The sequence below is a fragment of the Coffea arabica genome, chromosome 10e (assembly GCF_036785885.1).
Source record: "Coffea arabica cultivar ET-39 chromosome 10e, Coffea Arabica ET-39 HiFi, whole genome shotgun sequence".
Taxonomy (NCBI): Eukaryota; Viridiplantae; Streptophyta; class Magnoliopsida; order Gentianales; family Rubiaceae; genus Coffea; species Coffea arabica.
Window position 1 is genome coordinate 18540913 of NC_092328.1, and position 20557 is coordinate 18561469.

The window sequence follows — 20557 nt, forward strand, 5'->3', positions numbered from 1 at the left end:
ACAGCTTGATCTTGTAATGTATCGCCTGATGAACCTTCTCTAAGTGCCCAGGCTGCTTGCAATTGTCCCATGTTGTCAGTTGCTGAGATTCCAATGCCCACTGTTGCTTGCCTTTTATCATGATGAGTGTGGATCTTTAACATCAGACCAGTGTGGCTTTCATTTTGCTCTTGATCCGTTCTGTGCTGTAGTTCTGTTTCCTGAGTGCTCTTCCTTGAATCCTTCTTTTTGTTAGCTTCATCAAATTCTGTCCACTCTTTCAGTGCTTTTCCTATAATCTTGAATGGCTCCTTCTCCTTATGGTTAAACTCTCTATTGTTCCTGGTTTTCCATATCTGCCAGAGTATATAGATGGTTAGATTGACCTGATCCTCCACTCCTCTGCTGGCTTGAGCTTCCTGAATTGCTGACCACCATCTGGTGAAACAGCCTGACAGATGTTGTATACCATCCCACTGCACTGGCGCCATTTTCCAGATTTCCTTTACTTTGCTGCATTGAAATAGCATGTGTTCAAGTGTTTCTTCCTTTTCTCCATAACCAGCACATATGGGGTTCCCTTTCTTTGTTCTTGTGTAAATTACCTCTCTGACTGGGAGTCCATTGTGCAGGCATTTCCAAATGAACACCTTCAGTTTTTGGCTTACCTTCTGGTGCCACAATGAGTTCCAAATCTTAGTGATAGTTCCTTCATAGCTTGTTCCAGCTTCCTCCCTCCTTCCTATGCTCTCCATATCCTTTTCCCTCATCCAAGTCTTATAACCAGATTGCACCGTGTATTGTCCATTTTGTGAATGCATCCAATAATAGCTGTCCTCTATTCCTGTCACACTTAATGGTATACTCAGTATCCTCTCAGCATCTTGTGAATTAAATGTTTTAAACACAAGAACTCTATTCCATCTGTTGTTGCTGATCAATTCAGACACATGTTTCAGTTGGCATCTTGGTGGCTTCACAGATGTTGGTTTCCCCTCTGGTCTATCTGGAATCCAACTGTCATCCCAGATTCTTGTTCCTTCCCCATTGCCTATTTTCCTTCTAACTCCTTTATGCATTTCCTTCCTAACTCCTGATAGGCTCTGCCAGATCCATGAAGCATTCTGAGGTACTTTACTGTTGAATATTGATTGCTTAGGATAGTATTTCTCCTTCAAAACTTTACTTACTAACAAGTTTGGTTGGGTAATCAGCTTCCAGACTTGTTTAGCCAGTAGAGCTTTGTTATACATCTGCAAATCCTTAAAGCCTATTCCCCCCTTACTCCTCTTCTTAGTCATCTTCTTCCAGCTTACCCAGTGCATCTTCATTTTCCCTTCCGTGTCACCCCACCAATAATCTGCCATCTTTGAACTTATATCTCTGCATAACTTGGTATGTAATCTGAAGCAGGACATAGTGTAGGTAGGCATAGCCATTGCCACGGCTTTGAGCATTATCTATTTTCCTCCTTGGCTCAGCAACTTATTCCTCCATCCTTGCAGCTTCTTATCTATAGAGTTCCTAATGAATCCAAAAACTTGCTCCTTAGATCTTGTTATAATCATTGGTAACCCAAGATATTTGCCTTGTCCTACCTGTTGAATTGATCCCATTACCTGACAGACTTCACTCTTCACAGTTGGCATTGTGTTTTTGCTAAAGAAGACTGATGACTTCTCCATGTTGATAAGCTGACCTGTTGCCTCTTCGTACACTTTGAGAATCTTTATCAACTTCTCAGCTTCCTGCTTGTTAGCTTTACAGAACACCAGGGAGTCATCAGCGAAGAACAAGTGAGTGATTGCAGGCGCCCCTCTGCTGATCTTGACTCATGTTATCTCTTTTCCCATCTTAGCTCTCTGGAGTAAATTTGATAAACCTTCTGAACATAGCAAAAACAGATAGGGAGAGAGTGGATCGCCTTGTCTTATGCCTCTTGATGGAGTGATAAATTCCTTGTGTTCCCCATTAATGTTGAATGAATACGTGACTGAACTGATGCATGATATGATCCAGCTTACCCAGGTGGAGCAGAATCCCATTTTTTCCATAACTGCCTTTAAGAATCTCCATTCAACTCTATCGTAGGCTTTTGACATGTCCAACTTCACTGCCATCGAACCCTCTCTACCAAGCCTTTTGTTTTTAAGGAAGTGCATCAACTCATGAGATAGAATGACATTGTCTAAAATTTGCCTATCTGGAACAAATGCAGACTGACTTTTGCTGATACACCTACTTAGGAAAGGCTTTAATCTGTTAACCAGAATTTTTGCTAAAGCTTTATACACTACTTGGCACAGACTAATAGGTCTATACTGATTAATCTCTGTGGGGCATTCTACCTTTGGAATCAGAGAGATAACAGTATGATTTATGGCTTTGAGAATGACTCCATTATGAAAGAATCCTTGGATTGCATTTACCAGATCCTTTTTAATAATGCTCCAGAATTTTTGAAAAAAGAGGGGGGACATGCCATCACTGCCAGGAGCTTTATTAGGATCCATTGAAAAGAAAGCAGTCTTTATTTCATTTTCATTCACTTTTTTAGTCAATTCCTTGTTCATTTGTTCAGTTATAGTGACAGGAATCCCCTCTAATATCTCCTCTAGCTCCCCAGCTGCTGTCGACTTAAACAAGTCCTCATAGTATTTAGCTATTTCTCCCCCCAGCTCTTCTTCATTTGTGGTCCATTCTCCACACCCCATTCTCAGTTTCTGGAGCCTATTCCTTTTCCTCCTTCCCTTTACAGTTGCATGGAAGAATTGAGTGTTTTTGTCCCCCTCCTTCAGCCACTTTAGTCTAGATTTCTGGTTCCAGTAAGCTTCTTCCTCGTCATATGCCATTTTCAATTGTCTTTTCATTTCCTGTACTTGTTGCTTTTTATTCTCATCTGTTGATGCCTTTATCTCCTCAATCTGATTTTTGCACCATTTAATCTTTTCCAATGAGTTTCCTTTCTTGCAGCTGTTCCACTTCAATAACTCAACTCTACAGTTCTTAATTTTTTCTTTCACCTTGTACCATTTTGTTCCAACACAGGGAATATTCCATGCCTTCTTAACCACCTCCTCTACCTCATTTTGTTGGAGCCACCTCTTATCAAACTGGAATCTCTTTTTCCTTTTTTTCCTTTCTTTCTGAACTTCCAGAATTAGCAAACTGTGATCTGAGGCATTAGACTCTATGTGTGTACAATTGGCTTCATCATAGCACTGAGTCCATTCAAAAGTACATAAGCCCCTGTCAATCCTTTCTTTCACTTCTCCAGACCCATACCAGTTGTTGCTCCATGTCCATGGCTTCCCCTCATATCCCACATCTATCAACTGGTTATCATTTATGAATTTTCTGAAATCTTGAAAGCTTCTATTCTCTCTCACTCTTCCGCCCCATTTTTCATCATTAGAGGTAATATCATTGAAATCTCCCATGATAATCCATTTTGCTCCCCATCCTGCTTTCCTTCTGTTTATGACATCCTACTGTTCCTTTCTTATTAGACTGTCACAACTAGCATAAATTCCAATGAACCACCAGCTTTCCCTTTTTTCCTCATCTTCCACTTTTGCCTCAATAGTAAAAGCTGTCCCTTGCACTTCAGAAATCTTCACCTCATTATTCCAAAAAAGAGCCATACCTCCAGTCTTGTTCATAGCTTCTATAACAAAGCTGTTATCAAAATTCAATTTTTTTTTTACTTTTTCCATGTAATTTTTCCTGTTTTTGGTTTCACTTAAAAATATTATACTTGGGGAGAGGAGTCTATTTTCCTCCTTCAAGTGGGGAACTGTCAAGGGGCTCCCAGCACCTTGGCAGTTCCACACCAGAACCCTCATGACTGGTCGAGAAACCATACTGGGCTGGTCTCTTCCACCCTTCTGATACTGATATTACTTCCCTCCCCGCCTACTGTTCTATTCCTTTTGTTAGCCTGATCAGTTGCTTCCATTTCTACCATTTCCTCATCTACAATGTGGAACTTTCTCTTGATGTTCAATCCTACTCCAGCTTCCAGATTTTGGATCTCCTTAAGAGGGGTTCTATCTCTTCCCATTGTTTTGTTCAACAGTTCCACTCTTCTCCCTCTTCTTGTTCCAACTCCTGTAAATTTATCAAGTTCCTCTCCATCCACCTGCATATCTGTTTTCATGCTTATTTCTTCAATCATCTCATTGCCTTGATTCTTATTCTTCCTTTCCCCTGTCTCTGATAAAGTCCCCATTGTTATTATCTCCTTCCCCCTTCCACTCACTTCAAGGACAGTTATCCGTTCTACATCTTGACACACCTCCTTCACATTCTTTGACCATTCAGGCTCTTGAGCCTCTTGTATTTCCACATCTTCCTGACCTTGGCACTGGGATCTCACCTTAGCCTGTTCCAATTGTTCTTGCATCACTAATTCTGTGCTTGTCATTCCTGCCAATTCCTTCTCCTGTTCAGTTCTAGTAGGATTTTCCTCCTGTACTATGGTCTTCCCACAACTCTTTTTAATCCATTCCCTATTATGAAAACCCCACACTTGCCTATCTGGATTGTATGAGCTGGCTTTGCTATCTTTTTGAGGGGATCCCTTTCCAACTTGAGCTCTCAGCCAGGGACCGTATTGATTTTCTTGTTACCCTTTTCTGATGGTCACTACATTTTTACATTTCTTTTCACTGTGGCCAATAATTCCGCAATTGTAGCAGAAGTCCGGTACCCTTTCATACCTGAAGCTAACCCATTTTGCCACTCCATTCATCTTCACCGCAGTTCCTCTAAGCAGAGGTATGGTCATGTCTGAACACACTAGCATCTTAATGTGTTTTCCTTCCTTTCCTCCAAAGTAGGGGATTAGAACTTCTCTTACCTCCTTAAACACCTTCCCTATTTTCCTCCCAACTTCCTTAGATATCTAATGTATTGGTAGGTTCCATACTTGCACCCATAGAGGAGCAAATTTAAAAGCCTCAGTATTTTTCTCTATTCCTGCTTCCCACCTATTAAGAACTAATATTTGATTATCTATCAACCATGGCCCTCCATTGAGGATTCTAGACCTATTTTCTGGATCTGGTATGAAGAACTGGAAAAGGTTAGGTCCCAACTCAGTAACAGCGAGGTCTTTAGGATACCCCCAAGCAGCCGTGACAAAATTCTTTACTCCAGTAAAATTCGCCACTTTTGCTCCTCTTATCTTTCCAATGAGGCTAGGCTTACATTCAGAGATCCCTGGATCAACATCATCCAGCTCCAACCATGCTCCACTCTGTTCTATATTGGACAAGGTAAATTTTTTCAGCACTTCCTCCAATTCATCCGCCATGGAACCGAGGAGATCTAAGAGGGATTCCTCTAACTATAAAATGCAAATAAAAGAACTTGACAAACCAGTGTGAAAAAGAAATCAGTCTACACTCTTTTATAGGTAAAAGCACTTCCAGGTAGGCAAAATGCAGACCTAATCGTGTATGTGCATGTGCAAATAAAGGATTAGTAGAGTAGTTCGTGACCGTGTTACCTGGACCACGTCTTAGCTTTGTTGATTAGGAGCTTTAAGTGCCGACTGTAGCAGACCAACCTTCATACATGTAGCCTCTTCCATTCTTGAATGATTCTGTGTGTCATTTCTTAAGTTCGAACCCAGCGCTTCCTTTGTTGCTTTCTTAGATTCAAAGCTTTGTTTTGTTATCTGGATCTACACCGGTGTTTTGAGCTTAGCAATTTGATTGTTTGAGTGAAAATATTTTCTCGGAGTTTGAGCGGGGATTTTTGGAATTTGAAACTTCAGTCTCCCACCCAGTGGAGAGAAAGCTCTCAGCTAGAGAGAGAAGCTCTCAGTTTAGAGAGAGTTTTGCACCAGAAGATAACTTCTTGTCCACACATTAAACATAAAAACTACTAAAAGTACCACACATTTTTTCCCCCACACTTAGAATACACATTGTCCTCAATGTGTAGGGAAAGAAAAGAAACAAAGGAAAGGAACAAGTGACTCCCCAAATGAGATGGCTGCGGTCCAGTGAAGCCTTGAATCATGAACCATTGACCGATCAACCATCTACAATCAATGATCTACTAGTAACTGCCACAAGTTCCAATATTGAAAATAAGAAATGTAAGTTAGACATTCTAAAAAACAAAAGATGAACAATAACAAGCAAACAAACAAACAAAAGATGAACAAAAGGGGCGGCCTCAATCATCCTCTTCATCGTCATCCTCATCGCCATCCATGGGAGGTGGACGTATTCCGAGATGAACTTCAATGTGGTTCAGGCGAGTATCCACTCTGGCTAAATGATGCTCAAGGTCATCCAAGCGACCAAAGAGCTGCTGCCAATTGGTTTGTGCCGGAAGAGGAGGAGGTGCCACAGTAGAGGGTCCAGTTTCCTCTCGACCATGTCTAGCCTTCTGTCTCCGCTCTTGAACAGGTCGAGGAATTTCTCCTGTGCCAATACCAAGTCGACGTAGAGTAGAAACCGATAATTCAGCTCTCGATGTAACATACTCCCGCCTCATGCCTTCCTACTGAACTTCAAAAAATGGAAAGATCAAAGTAAGTAGACGAGGGAATGATAATTTGAAAGACGTCATCTTACGCCTCGCCGTAGACCGAATGTGGCTAATGATGATGTTCAGTAGGGAAATTCAAGCATAGTGAGAATTATGGTTATGGAACATGTAGTCAAGGTAGTAGATGTCACTCTTGCGGACCTCCGTGTGCCACGTCTTTTTGGGAATGATATTGTGAGCCATCATATAAATAAGGAGACGATGGCGAGGTTCGAAAACATTTGCCAATATAGTCTCCTTCCTCGTAGAGCGAAAAGGTTGGTACTCAAGACCAAACCTAGCCATTGCCAACGATGGATCCCACTTCCTATTTGGGGGAACAAACTCCTTCTTCAAGTCGACCGCCCGGCCTTGATCACTAGATCCTAAAATCCCAGCTAGGCGCTCGCGTGACAAGATTATACGTCTTTCTCGCACCCAAGACTCAACCATTTCACCACTGTGGCGCGCCTTACTCTCAATGTTGGCATAGAACTCTCACACCAATTCGAGATAATAATGATTGGGTAGGGTGAGAATCGGAGCCCACCCAAGCTGAGCAAAAGCCTCCGAGATGCGATGCACCATCTCAACCTCTGGACTAACGTGCATCTCGAGCAAGAACTCCAAATTAGCATGTTCCTCATGCCACTCTTGATTCCTGCGAGTATTGAATCTAACACTGTCAAAAACAGATGTTCCCACGTCACGAGAGGTGCCCTCACCGAGCTGTCGGCTAACTGGTGGAGGAGAAGGTGACGTCTCCTCCTCAGTTACTTCCATCGCCTCATTAACCTCCCTCTCATCACTGCTGGAGGAGGAATATATCACTCTGCTTCCCCTTTTCATAGTACCTAATAAAAAGAATGCAATTAGCCACATGTACTAGGACACAGTTCATAATTTGGCAATAAATATTTTGAATTGATCCAAATAATCCTCAAATTCATTTCTTAAAGCTATAAATCATCCAATAACTTACTTATAGGACCATACAAGAAGAGACATTTTTTTATGCCAAAAATTGACCAAAATCACCAATTTAAGCAAGATATGTAACAAGTATAACTCAATCAGTGAAAATAGCATCACTCATGATTATAGCAATCTATAATTAACAACGATAATGTGCAATTAGCTATAACTATGGTTAGGTAAAAATTCAACTAATTAACTCACAAATTCAACCAAATTGCTCACTATACACAATGCACATGCTAAAACATCATCAACTAGCCATTCTTAACCATAATCATTAATCACCAACGGCTTAAAAGCACTTTAATCCAACTTTTTTAATTTAGCCAAATATAGCAATTAAAAAAAATTAAAGAACGATTAATCATCAAATTGCTATATTGAGCATGTAATCATGCATAAATAACCTTAATAAGCATCAATGAGGTCAAAAAACATCACTATACATCATCACAAATCCGAAATTAAAAAATGTCAGAAAGCTCAGGAAATTAAAAAAATATGAACTTCTAAAATACGAAGTTTTGATGAAGAAACATACCTCAATCACGTAGAAGGATGTTTGGTGATGCTAAATATGTGAAAATCCATATGAAACACCTTCCAATTGACCTCCAATTGAAGAAATTAGAATTAAAAAACCCTAACCTTCAATCTCTTTAAAATCGATTTTTAGGTGTTTTTGTTGGGTTTTAATCGGTTAAAAAGGTTGTATGATGCTCAAAAGGTGTTGGGTTTATGTTTTTTAGCAAGGATATGGAACAAAAATGAAGATTGGTGAATTGGGGGTGAAAGGATGAACAGAAACGCGGCTGGAAATGGAAGAGAAAATGAGATAATTGAAGCAGAAATCGTGTTTTAAGCTTCGGCCAAGGATGGAAAACGCGGCTCCACAAAATGCGCCTTTGAGTCGCGTTTTCAGTGTAAATTTTGCAGGTTCCAAAACGCGACTTAGCACAAAAACGCGACTTGAAGTCGCGTATTCGAAGGCACGTTTTGTCCTTCTGGAACAGGCTTGAAAACGCGACTTCCTTAAAATGCAACTTCAAGTCGCGTTTTGAAGCGCGTTTGCTTTGGTTCAGATGCAAAATTGAAAACACGACTTACTGGCGTGTTTTCTAGAAAAGCGCGTTTTCTTCTGTGAAAATATGCAGAAATGCAACTTTTTGAATAATTACTAATGATACCCCAATTTCCCAAAATGCATCATAGATCAATTGTTTGAAAATTTTATCAATATGCACACATGTAAAACAATGAAAACATGCATTTTACCCCTTTTTAATGGATCAAATACACCTTTAACGCAAATCAAGGGGTTGAGTTGCTTGATCAAACTTCACCTTTTTCACCTCAAATGGTCATCTTTGCTTCCGTTTACCAACCCTGTGACACACAAACAACAACTTAACCTAAATACATGTATTAAACACAAAATCACTCCAAATTAACACATATAACTTAAACATCGGGTTGCCTCCCAATTAGCGCTTTTGTTTATAGTCATTGGCTCGATTCAAAGGTTGAATTCTCAAATTGAAGCAAAATCACCCAAGTGACATATGAGTCCCTTGGGGACGATTTCACCCGCTAAATAGGGTTTTAATCTTTGTCCATTGACCTTAAACCTTTCATTTCTTAAATTTGCCACTTCAACAGCTCCATAAGGGAATACTTGAGTAACATCAAATGGTCCCGACCACCTTAACTTCAATTTCCCTGGAAACAATCTTAGGCGTGAGTTGAATAAAAGCACTTTTTGCCCTATCTGGAATTGTTTAGGAATAATATGCTTATCATGCCAATATTTGATCTTTTCTTTATAAATTTTAGCATTTTCATAAGCATGTGGCCGGTGTTCCTCCAATTCACTTAACTCAAATAGCCTCCTTCCACCTGCAAGATCAAAATCCATATTAATTGCTTTAATAGCCAAATAAGCTTTATGTTCAATCTCTACAGGTAAGTGACAAGTTTTTGCATAGACTAAACGATACGGCGACATCCCTAAGGGTGTCTTAAATGCTGTTCGGTAAGCCCATAGTGTATCATCTAACTTTGTAGCCTAATCTTTGCACGACTTGTTCACTGCTTTCTCTAAGATGAGCTATATCTCTCAATTAGCTAGCTCCGCTTGTTCGTTGGCTTGAAGATGGTAGGGGAGTGATGTTTTGTGTCTACAGCCATATTTAAACAATAAGGAATCCAGTTGTTTGTTACAGAAATATTTTCTTTCATCGCTTATTATGGCCTTAGGTATATCAAACCTGCAAAAAATGTTCGTTTTAAAGAATCGGAGTACAACCTTATAGTCATTAGTAGGTGAAGCAATTGCCTCTATCCATTTAGAAACATAATCCACTGCTACTAAGATGTACTTATTATTAAAAGAACTAGGGAATGGTTCCATAAAATCTATACCTCACACATCAAATAACTCAACCTCTGAAAAGGTAGTTAGGGGGCATTTCATTTTTACGAGATATATTTCCAACTCTTTGGTATGCATCACAACTTTTAACATATTTTCTAACATCTTGGTACATAGTTGGTCAATAAAACTCTGATTGCCATACCTTTGCCATAGTTTTTGAAGTGCTAAAATGACCACCTGTTTCAAGGTTATGACAGTGATATAAAACATTATGTACCTTATTTTCGGGAATACATCCGCGCACTATACCATCGGCACAATGTCTATATAGAAATGGTTCTTTCCAAAAGTAACTTTTGACATCATGTAAGAATTTATTCTTTTGATGATAATTAAATCCCTTTAGAATCTCTCCACTTACCAAATAATTAGCAAAATCTGTATACCATGGAGAATTGATAATTGTTAGGACAAACTCATCTGGAAAATTCTCTTGAATAGGAACTTGATCATTGATTGGAATATATTCCAAGCGTGATAGATGATCCGTCACTAGATTCTCCGTTCCCTTTTTGTCTTTTATCTCCACATCAAATTCCTGCAATAAAAGAATCCACCGAATTAGTCTAGATTTTGCATCTTTCTTATGTAGCAAGTATTTAAGAGCCGAATGGTCCGTATATATGATAACTTTAGATCCTACTAAATAGGATTTAAATTTATCTAAAGCAAATATCACCGCCAATAGCTCCTTTTTGGTTGTTGCATAATTGAGTTGTGCCTCATTTAGTAATTTGCTAGCATAATGGATGACGTGCAACCTTCCTTCTTTCTTTTGCCCAAAACTGCTCCAACCGCATAGTCACTTGCATCGCACATCAATTCAAATGGTAGTGACCAATCGGGTGAAGTTATAATTGGAACAGAAATCAATTCCTACTTCAACCTTTCAAAAGCAACCAAACAATTATCATTAAATTGAAAAGGGGTATCTTTACATAATAAATCACACAACGGCTTTGCTATTTTAGAAAAATCCTTAATAAAGCGTCTATAAAAGCTGGCATGTCCCAGAAAACTCCTTATCCCCTTGACATTGCTTGGAGGTGGCAATTGCTCGATGACTTCAATTTTTGCTTTATCCACCTCAATTCCCTTAGAGAAAATCTTGTGTCCTAAAACAATTCCTTCTTTTACCATAGAATAGCATTTCTCCCAATTTAGTACAAGATTTGTCTCCTCACATTTCTGCAAAATCAAATCCAAATTATGAAGACAATGGTCAAAAGATGAACCATACACAAAAAAATCATCCATAAATATCTCCATAATTTTCTCAATATAATCAGAAAATATAGCCATCATGCAACATTGAAAAGTTGCAGGAGCGTTGCATAAACCAAATGGCATCCTTCTAAAGGCAAAAATGCCATAAGGACATGTGAATGTGGTCTTCTCTTGATCCTCCGGAGCTATAGCTATTTGATTATATCCTGAAAAACTATCAAGAAAACAGTAAAATTCATATCCGACTATTCGCTCCAATAATTGATCAAGAAATGGTAAAGGAAAATGATCTTTTCTTGTTACCGTATTTAGCTTACGATAATCAATACACACTCTCCACCCAACCACAAGTCTAGATGGAATAATTCATCATTTTTACCCACAATTGTAGTTATTCCACCTTTCTTTGGTACAACATGAATTGGACTAATCCAAACGCTATCGGAGATAGGAAAGACTATACTTGCGTCAAGCCACTTAAGAATTTCATTTCTTACCACCTCTTTCATGTTTGGATTGAGTCTTCTTTGTGTTTCCACCATTGGTTTGCAATTGTCCTCCAATAAAATGCGGTGCATGCATATAGAAGGACTTATTCCTTTAATGTCTGAAATTGTCCATCCAATCGCCTTCTTATGTCTTCTTAGAACTCTTAACAACTTTGCACACTGCTCATCATCAAGATCAGCACTAACGATTACTGGTAGAGTGCTATTTTTTCCAAGAAATTCATACCTTAGATGAGTTGGAAGTGGTTTGAGTTCTAATTTTGGAGGTTCAACTTCCGAAGGCTGTGGAAGTCCTTTTCCTTGGCCAAAACTTTCATACAAATTACCCTTTTTATAAGGTGCTTGAATATCCAAATACTTGGCCAATTCTTCAATCTCTTCACAATTACCTCCTTGCATACCTAAACTCATTAAACAATACTCAAGAGGATCGAAGTCAAAATTGATTTGGCTCATCTCTTGGGTCAGTTTATTAATTGTGCCAATAGAATAAGCATGATCGGTGAAAGAAGGGTATTTTTTCATTTCATTCAAATTAAATTCTACCTCTTCTTCACTTACTTGGAACTTAAGCTTGCCATTTTTAACATCAATAATAGTACCTGCAGTAGTTAGAAATGGTCTACCTAGAATAATTGGCATAGATATATCTTTTCCATATCAAAAACCACAAAATCCACTGGAATGATAAATTTTTTAACTTTGATCAATACATTTTCCAACACTCCCAATGGATATCTAATAGACCTGTCCGCTAATTGCAAAGTAATATTAGTGCGTTTAAGCTCATGCAAACCTAATTGTCTAACCACCGTTAAAGGAATTAATGATACACTAGCACCAAGATCACACAGTGCTTTAGAAAAATCAATGTTACCTATGGTGCAAGATATAGAAAAACTCCTCGGATCCTTCAATTTCGGTGGTAGTTTATTTTGTATAATTGCACTACACTCCTCCGTTAATGTTATTGTTTCGCAGCCTTCCAACTTTTTCTTCCGCGTCATGATTTCTTGATAAATTTTGCATATGAAGGAATCTGCAAAATAGCATCGGCAAAAGGAATGTTAATATGCAATTGTTTGAAGATTGTAACAAATTTTTCAAAATCTTTATCAAACTTATTCTGCTTGAGTCTTTGGGGAAATGGAACCATAGGAGGTATCAGAATGGTAGTGGAAGATGATGGTTGATTTTCTCGTGGTTTCTCCCTGCTATTTTCCTCCATAATCGCCTCTTGGTTCCTCTATTTTTCTTTTTGTTTTTCACTCTCATCTTTCTCACCTTCACTCACTGGAGGATCCTTTAATTGTTTACCACTACGAAGAGTAACGGCCTTGACATGCTCTTTAGGGTTAACCTCCATTTTGTTAGGTAATTCTCCTTGATTTCGATTGTTCAAAGAACTAGCAATTTGACCAATTTGGACCTTCACATTCCTATACATTGTAGTAAGTTGGTCCAATCTTCTTTCCACTCACTCAAATCTATCCGAAGTCACTTTAGCTAGTTTTTCCGCAGCCATCTCCCAACCAGGTTTATTTTTAGCTTGTGGTTGCCTCGGTTGAAATCCAGGTGGATTGGTTGGCCTTGGTTGATTGCCTTGATCTTTCCATCCAAAATTTGGATGATTTCTCCACCCCGGATTATAAGTGTTCGAGTAGGGGTTATTTTGAGCATTACGATTGCAATTGTTGACAAACTGTACCTGCTCAAAATCAACACATTCATTAGCATCATGTTCACCTCCACATATAGAGCAACAAGCTACATGTGCATTAGATGAACTTGGACCAACTCCACCTTGTCTACTTAGCATCTTCATTAAATTATTCATTTGAGCACTCAGCATATTGAGAGTGTCCATTTCTATTGTACCTGCGTGACGTCTTGTATTACCTCTCTCATTGGTCCATTGGTAGTTATTTAAGGCCATTTCTTCTATCAAATTCTGAGCTTATTGGGGTGATTTATCCATTAAAGCTCCACCTGTAGCTGCATTAATCATAGTTTTAGTAGAAAAAGATAAGCCATTATAGACGGTTTGTACGATTAGCCAATCGAGCAGTCCATGGTGTGGACATTTCCGAAGCAAATCTCTAAATCTTTTCCATGCCTCATATAATGATTCACCTTCTAATTGGCTAAAACTAATGATATCCATTATAAGCTTAGCAGTCTTGCCCGGTGGAAAATACTTATTCAAAAATACTCTTGATAAATCATCCCATGTGGTGAAAATGTTAGGAGCATGAGAGTGTAGCCAAAGTTTTGCCTTATCTCTCAATGAAAAAGGGAACAATCTTAGCCTTATATCATCATCATTAACTCCATTCATTTTAATTGTATCACATATTTCCAAGAATGTAGTTAAGTGTGAGTTAGGATCTTCTACTGCATTACCTCCAAATTGAGATTGTTGAACCATTTGGATAAGTGATGGTTTAATCTCAAAATTGTTAGCATTTACCGTAGGCCTTGCTATGATGGTTTGAGATCCTTGTGTCCCCGGTAGAGCAAAATCTCATAGAGCTCACCTATTTGCTTCGTTTTCTGCCATTTCTTCTTCAAATGGTAGCTCTATTAAGATTTCTTCTATCGGTCGCCAAATCTCTTTTTCCTCTTGCTGTGGTATATGCCTCCTTTGTCTACGTAGTGTCCTCTCAATTTCTGGATCGAAAGGTGTAACTTCCCGAGATGCCCAGTGCATACACTACAAACAGAAATAGGAGAGATTATGCAGCTTCAATTGTCTAAAATTGATTAAAATACAAAATTAACTATAGACAGCTTAACTAATAAAAATAAAACTGTCTAAATTAATAGAGATTATTAGACCCTAATATTACCGCTCCCCGGCAACGGGGCCAAAAACTTGATAGGTTTTTTATATAAGTGCAAGTTTAATTCCAATTTATACACGTTGACTGCAAGTATACAGGCCAAACTAGTAGTTTAGGGCATTAATCGAGGCGATCCCACGAGGAGCAATGTCTACAAGTACTACGTCCTTATTTTCTCTATTATTTAGACTTATAATGAGATTGAGCAGAAAAACTATATTTGCTACTATTTATAATCTGATTTAATAAATGCAAGTCACAATTGGAGAAAATTCACTAAAGACTTGAATTTAGGGATGTAGATTCCACTTATAGCACAAAAGATCCAAATGAATGAATTTAACACTTGTTACTACTCTTGTTTAACTAGGGATTCATTTCCAAAATTGCCAAAATTTCATTCTCATGATAATAAGGTTTAGAATAGTCTAGATTTCTCTAATCTCTTGATTAAAATTAAAATTGCTCTTGTTCATGCATGAAATGTAAAATTAATCTACTTGAATGTATTTCTATTCTCATGAACCTACAACTCAAGCTCTACTCATGTTATTCCATTATTATTACCAATTCTCATTGAGTAATAACAACTAATGACCTGCTAATGGTGATCAAACAATAACAAGTAATCAATCTGCACAAGAAGACAAGTTAATACAAGATACAACAAGTGTAAATCACATTCAATTCATATCACTTGGCCATAAGTTTCATCTACTCCCTAGATATAGAAATTTAGCTACTCATGAATGATATAACAATCAAACTCATAACTTCATTAATGAAAAACATCATAAGTTACAAGTACAAGAAGGATAAAGAAAAGCTTAACCAAGTTAATGGTGAAGCCCTCAAAATTCTGCTATGTCTTGCACTAGATGATTACAAGATGAAGTCTCCAAGTTTTCCTTGCAAGAATTTGCTAGCTAGAGAAAATGTGTTCTACCAGAAAATTGCTCTCCGTATCTCTTCAGACTTCTCCTTGTTTTTCTGCATAAAAACTGCTCAAAAGCTCCTTTCCACTAGTCAAATTTCCACCTCTGGATTCCCAAATCTAAAATTTGTTAAGATAGTCAATAACAAATGTTTTTGACTTGATAATAGGCCATCTTTTCTGCCCTTTATCTTCTAAAGCATGTGCAACCGAATTCCCTTGCTAAATATAGCTAGAAAGTAGTATGAACGCAAGAGAAATGGCTGAGCAAATTGCAGAATTTCGGCTACAAAACGCGACTTGACAAAACGCGGCTTTAAGCCACGTTTTCATGACTCACGTTTTCAACTCTGTGCTTTTGGCCTTGCTTCAGCTACGATTTTATCTATGATAGAGGCCGAACTAGCTTTTGTACAAAACATAAAATTTGTAGCCCTTTGAATTAGATTTACAATGCTTCAAGAATCATCCAAATCGGAGCTCTGTGGACTGAGATATGATCAAAATACTATCTCCTGGTCAAACCCCTGTTTCAGTCTCGTCCATAGAATGCAGCTTCTGTATTTCGACTTTTTGTTCATGAAAGCAGCAGAATTGGATTTCGATGTCTTTGTACCAAATGTAGGTCTATCTCTTACCTTTGAAATAGTATAAAGATCACCTCAATCTGATATGTTTAGCTCCAGATATAGTTGAAATACGAAAACGTGTCAGAGTTGTTTTCACTTGCTTTTCTTCAATTCACTTGATTCATCACCAATTATCCACTTTTCACTTCAGTTGACATCCTTTGGTGATTGAATCATTAATCCTGATTGAAAATAAAGTTTTTACCATTAAAATCAATAGAAATGCAATGTTAGACACTTTAACATAAAATGTAGATTTTTACCAAAACCCTAATTATTTTAGTTATAAACTAGATTAAACTACTAAAATTAACTGATAACATACACTTAAAAACACATAAAATATACTCTTATCAATTATAATAAAAAATATTCTTAATTTTGCCAAGTATGATAGTTACAAATCTTTTCATTCTAGACCATAATCCTAGCAAAATCTTAAACCAGGATTTTGATGAAAGTTTCTTTGGATTTAATTATGAGACAAATTTTCATAGGGATACCGATTAAAGATTTGTATCATCAATTATTGAGATCTTCTTTACTAATTCTAGAGGATGGAGCAATTGTTTTATACATCAAAAACTAACAATAATAGAAATTTAAGGTATTTCGTATGAACTAGATTAAGGTTTTACAATCTCCTACTTGTTTATCCTTCTTCGAGAGAAGCAAAGACTGTAAATTTGTATTTCAGTAACCAATATCGGGGCATGCATATGTTTTCTACGGCCTAAATTCTACCCTTTTTCGTTTAGTAAATAAAAAATGCTGTTTGCCAAAAAGCTGCAATTTGAAGTGCTGGTGGCAAAGTTTTACTCACCTAACTTGCACAGGTATTGATATGGGAAGCGTAATCCAAAAAAAAAAAAAAGTCACTCGAACTTTTTCCTAAATCCAAATCAAAGATTCAAAGAATGAGAGAAAACTCTCAATATTATTGGAGAAACCCAACAAAGTTTGATAAAAAAAAGTGACAAAAAGTTGCTAAAGAAACCCTAAAGTATGCCTATTTATAGGCCACGTCAATTTCCCAAAACAAAAGAAGAAAAAATAGCGCAAAAATTTAAAAAAAAACACTAAATTTCATTTCAGGTAGAAGGCTCCTCTATATAAGACGTGGGCATATCATCTCTAAGGAAGTCTTTTGATCAATTGGACAGATTTGGTCTAGTGGTAGTAGCAATCCTTAGGGATACAAAGGTCACGGGTTCGAAACTGTTTCTTAGGGCACCCTGTGACTTGCCTAGGTAAACGTTGTGTGGGGCAGCGGCGTTGTCCCCCAGTTTGATGTGCCGATTTGGATCCAAAAGGTTCGAGTCAGGGCATGCTCTGAATTACCAAAAAGAAAAAAAATTTGGACAGATTTTTTGATATGAAACGTGGTCGCGCTGTAATGAAAAAGTCTTCTAATCAACTTGCTCCACATCAGGTATCATCCATAGTTTTAGACGAATTCAATACCAGCTAAACTCCTCTTACCATATCACCATTTTGTATTAGATAGGCTCATTTACACCCTCCACTTTTGTTTGTGGAAAATTGCCCAAGTTTACCTCGGTTTTCTCTTTTTAGCATATACAAATGGGTCATGTCATCTTATTTGTGGCGACTAATTAACTCCCAACTCCTACGCAACACAGCCAAGCTCTGCAAAAAAAATTAACAAAGATTAAAAGAGGTTCACATATGATTAATTAGAAAACTTGTGATGCAAAGCATCACATTTTCTCTCAAAAAGGACGAACCAAATTGCAACTCACAGCTATTTGTACTCAAAAGTACACGTGCACATTGGCATAACCTGGGTTAGAATCACTAAATCCATACCTTGGTCTTTGAAATTTATGTAGATTCATATTTAGAACCAATCCGTCAATGAGTTTAAAGGTTAAAGAATCAACTCAAATCCGGATAGATCTAAATACTATTGGATAATCACGGCAATTGAAATAGGAAAAAAAATATACTAGAATCATATGAGAATATGTAAAACCATTGAATTGCATAAGATTCCAAATGTAGTGTGAAGAACTATTAATGGTACTTCTTTTAGCCTTTCGATCATTCGAATTAGGAACAAATATCCCTGTTCTCCATTGAATTTACAATCATTTATCTGTATAAAGTTATAATTAGAAAAAAGAGTAGGGATATTTTTATCATTTTATACGAATAGAAAAAGTGAAGAGAAATGCCATCAACGAAAAAGAGAGTGCCATCTGTGTCTCCCATAATTATACTAATTTTTGCACATATTACAGGTTTTTATTAAAAATAACGTAAGATAAATTTCGGAGATGGGAATGGAATTTTGATTCCTCATTCCTGTGGGAGCGGCAAGAGCCACCAACACCTAGAACATTAATTCCCATCAACTTTATGGACCAAACGTGCCTGAATTTGGTAGCATTAGTGTAACCGGGCTGACATCTTATCTCAACTTACCTAATGGGATACAATCATATCAAGATTTCTTAGTCGAGAACAAATAGTTGGATCTCCTTGCTGATGGGCTCCAAGAACCGGAAAGCCAACAAATTGTGAACTTTGATCAAGTTTGATCCTACGCAATATATTTCATTTGCTCCTTCAGACAATTTATCTGCTCAATATGTTTTGGATGATTAAATGATTCTCTGCATGTTGTAGTCTTAAAAGCAATCAACATGGCAACAGGACACTAGGTGAATCCAAGATAGCAAATTTTGCGAGTACACGGGAAAAAGTTTCATCCCCGTTTGGATTGTTATTTTTTGGAATTTTTTATAGAAAAATATATTGTAACGATTTGATGTATGTAAGATAAAGAAATAATTGAAAAATATATTCATAAAAAACATAAAAATTTTTAAGCAAAAATAGCAATCCAAACAAGGTAAATATCTCTAGCCAAAAGGATGGAAAATATACCAGTTCGAGGGACAAAAATATACACTTAATAGTTGATGACTAAAAGTCCACTAATGACTAAAAATCAACTAACTTAATAGTTAGATGATCATCTAGATTTTTTGCCCTTTTTTTAATCAACGCACTGTCTCTCATCATGTATTTTAAGCTCCGGGAATTATTTAGTTTATACTAGATGCCATTATCAATAGTCTACATGGGGTACACTTTGCCCCCTTGACCTCGGTTCGTATCAATTGCACTTTGGCCACCTCAATAAAAAGAATATACACTTTGCCTCTCCTTTAAAACCAGTCAAATATTAGCTTTTCCAACACCATCAACGAAATAAAAAAACATGTAATGTAATAAAAAAATGTAATGTAATTAAAAAAAATTGTAATGCAACGATTTAACTACCCTGTTGTGGTGAGGCATGGACATAAATATCCTACAGGAACCAAAAGACACAAACAAAAGGAAACGAAAATGTAAACAGTTTTATGTGGCTAGAAGATCCATGCAAGTAATTTTGGAGGCACTATACCTATTGAAGTCAAAGTAATATCTGGCCTCCCTTGTAGATGCTCTTGGCCTATCAAGAATAGAAGTGCCAATGCTAGATGACCAGCAAAATTCCTTCTTCTACTGCTTTGGCTAAGTATCTTTTCCTTAAAAAATAGAAAATGCAAAAGTAAGACTGTAGAGTGTTTTGCTAAATTTTGAGATTTTTGCTGCTTTGACCATCTTCTGCAAGTGTTAGGCAACGGCTACTGAAGTAGCCTTCGGTTAGGAATCATTTCAAGGCAAAACCACTGTCTGGAAACCAGTAGCCTGATTTGACAGCTTTTTCTCCGTGACAGAAGTTAAGATGGAGAACACACAGAGTTTTGACAAAAAAAAAAAAAAACACACACACACACACCCAGAGTTAAAGATAGTAAGATAAATTTAGTTATGGAAGCCATTGAAATTATTAAAGGAAAGGACACCTTGTTTGGTATTTATCCAATTCAGAATGCAAATAGAGTTGGGATCAAACTAAGATGTAATGCCATAGTACGCGATCATGCTAGTTAGTTTAATCGTAAAAGCATCAAAATTGTTTTAACAAAAAAAGAAAAGAAAAAATAGGACAACCTTAATGGAAGAAAGTAGTACTTATAATTTATAAATTTCATTTAGAGGTTGCTTGGGTCAAAGATAGTTGCCAATTTGACTGGTTTTAAAGTTAGTGTTATACTATGAAACGCTAAAGATATTAATTTGTAATTAACTTGTAATTAACTCTTATGACCGTTGCTAACACCATTGTGAAACTTGTAATTAACATTTTTTTTTATATTGTTTCTGCATATCTAAAGATAGTTGAAGTTGAAATTATGACAATACAAGTGCATTAGATCTTTGGCAAATTAAAATCTATTTTTAGAAGTTTTTATACGCAAGAAGTCCTCGTGTGGTCACAACTTCTACGAAGCGCAGAAATTTTTTGAACCCAAATACTTCCACCATAGTTGCAACAAAAAATTTGATCATGTATGCACTTTTTTTTTTGTCAAAAGAACACTTCACTTCGAAGGACA

General features: G+C 37.2%; 1 protein-coding gene and 1 non-coding gene across 2 annotated transcripts; one reads left to right on the forward strand and one right to left on the reverse strand.

Moving 5' to 3' along the window:
• Positions 1-1439: 1439 nt before the first annotated feature.
• On the reverse strand, positions 1440-3419 carry LOC140015146 (uncharacterized). Its single transcript, XM_072067043.1, has 2 exons — positions 2004-3419; positions 1440-1727 (listed from the first exon to the last, which is right to left on the reverse strand). The coding sequence occupies exons 1-2, from the start codon at positions 3417-3419 to the stop codon at positions 1440-1442; spliced, it is 1704 nt and encodes a 567-aa protein (XP_071923144.1).
• A 10320-nt stretch (positions 3420-13739) lies between these two features.
• LOC113713107 (small nucleolar RNA R71) lies at positions 13740-13846 on the forward strand. Its single transcript, XR_003453439.1, has one exon. It is a non-coding gene; the product is annotated as a small nucleolar RNA R71 (small nucleolar RNA).
• The last annotated feature ends 6711 nt before the right edge of the window (positions 13847-20557 follow it).

What these genes read in the sequence shown, in the direction of transcription:
- LOC140015146 (XM_072067043.1), bottom strand. Translation starts at nt 3,419, where the DNA reads ATGGGAGATTTCAATGATATTACCTCTAATGATGAAAAATGGGGCGGA. An exon ending in TGGGATTCTGCTCCACCTGG is followed by an intron (nt 1,728 to 2,003) that starts GTAAGCTGGATC and finishes GCTAACAAGCAG; the next exon opens with GAAGCTGAGAAGTTGATAAA.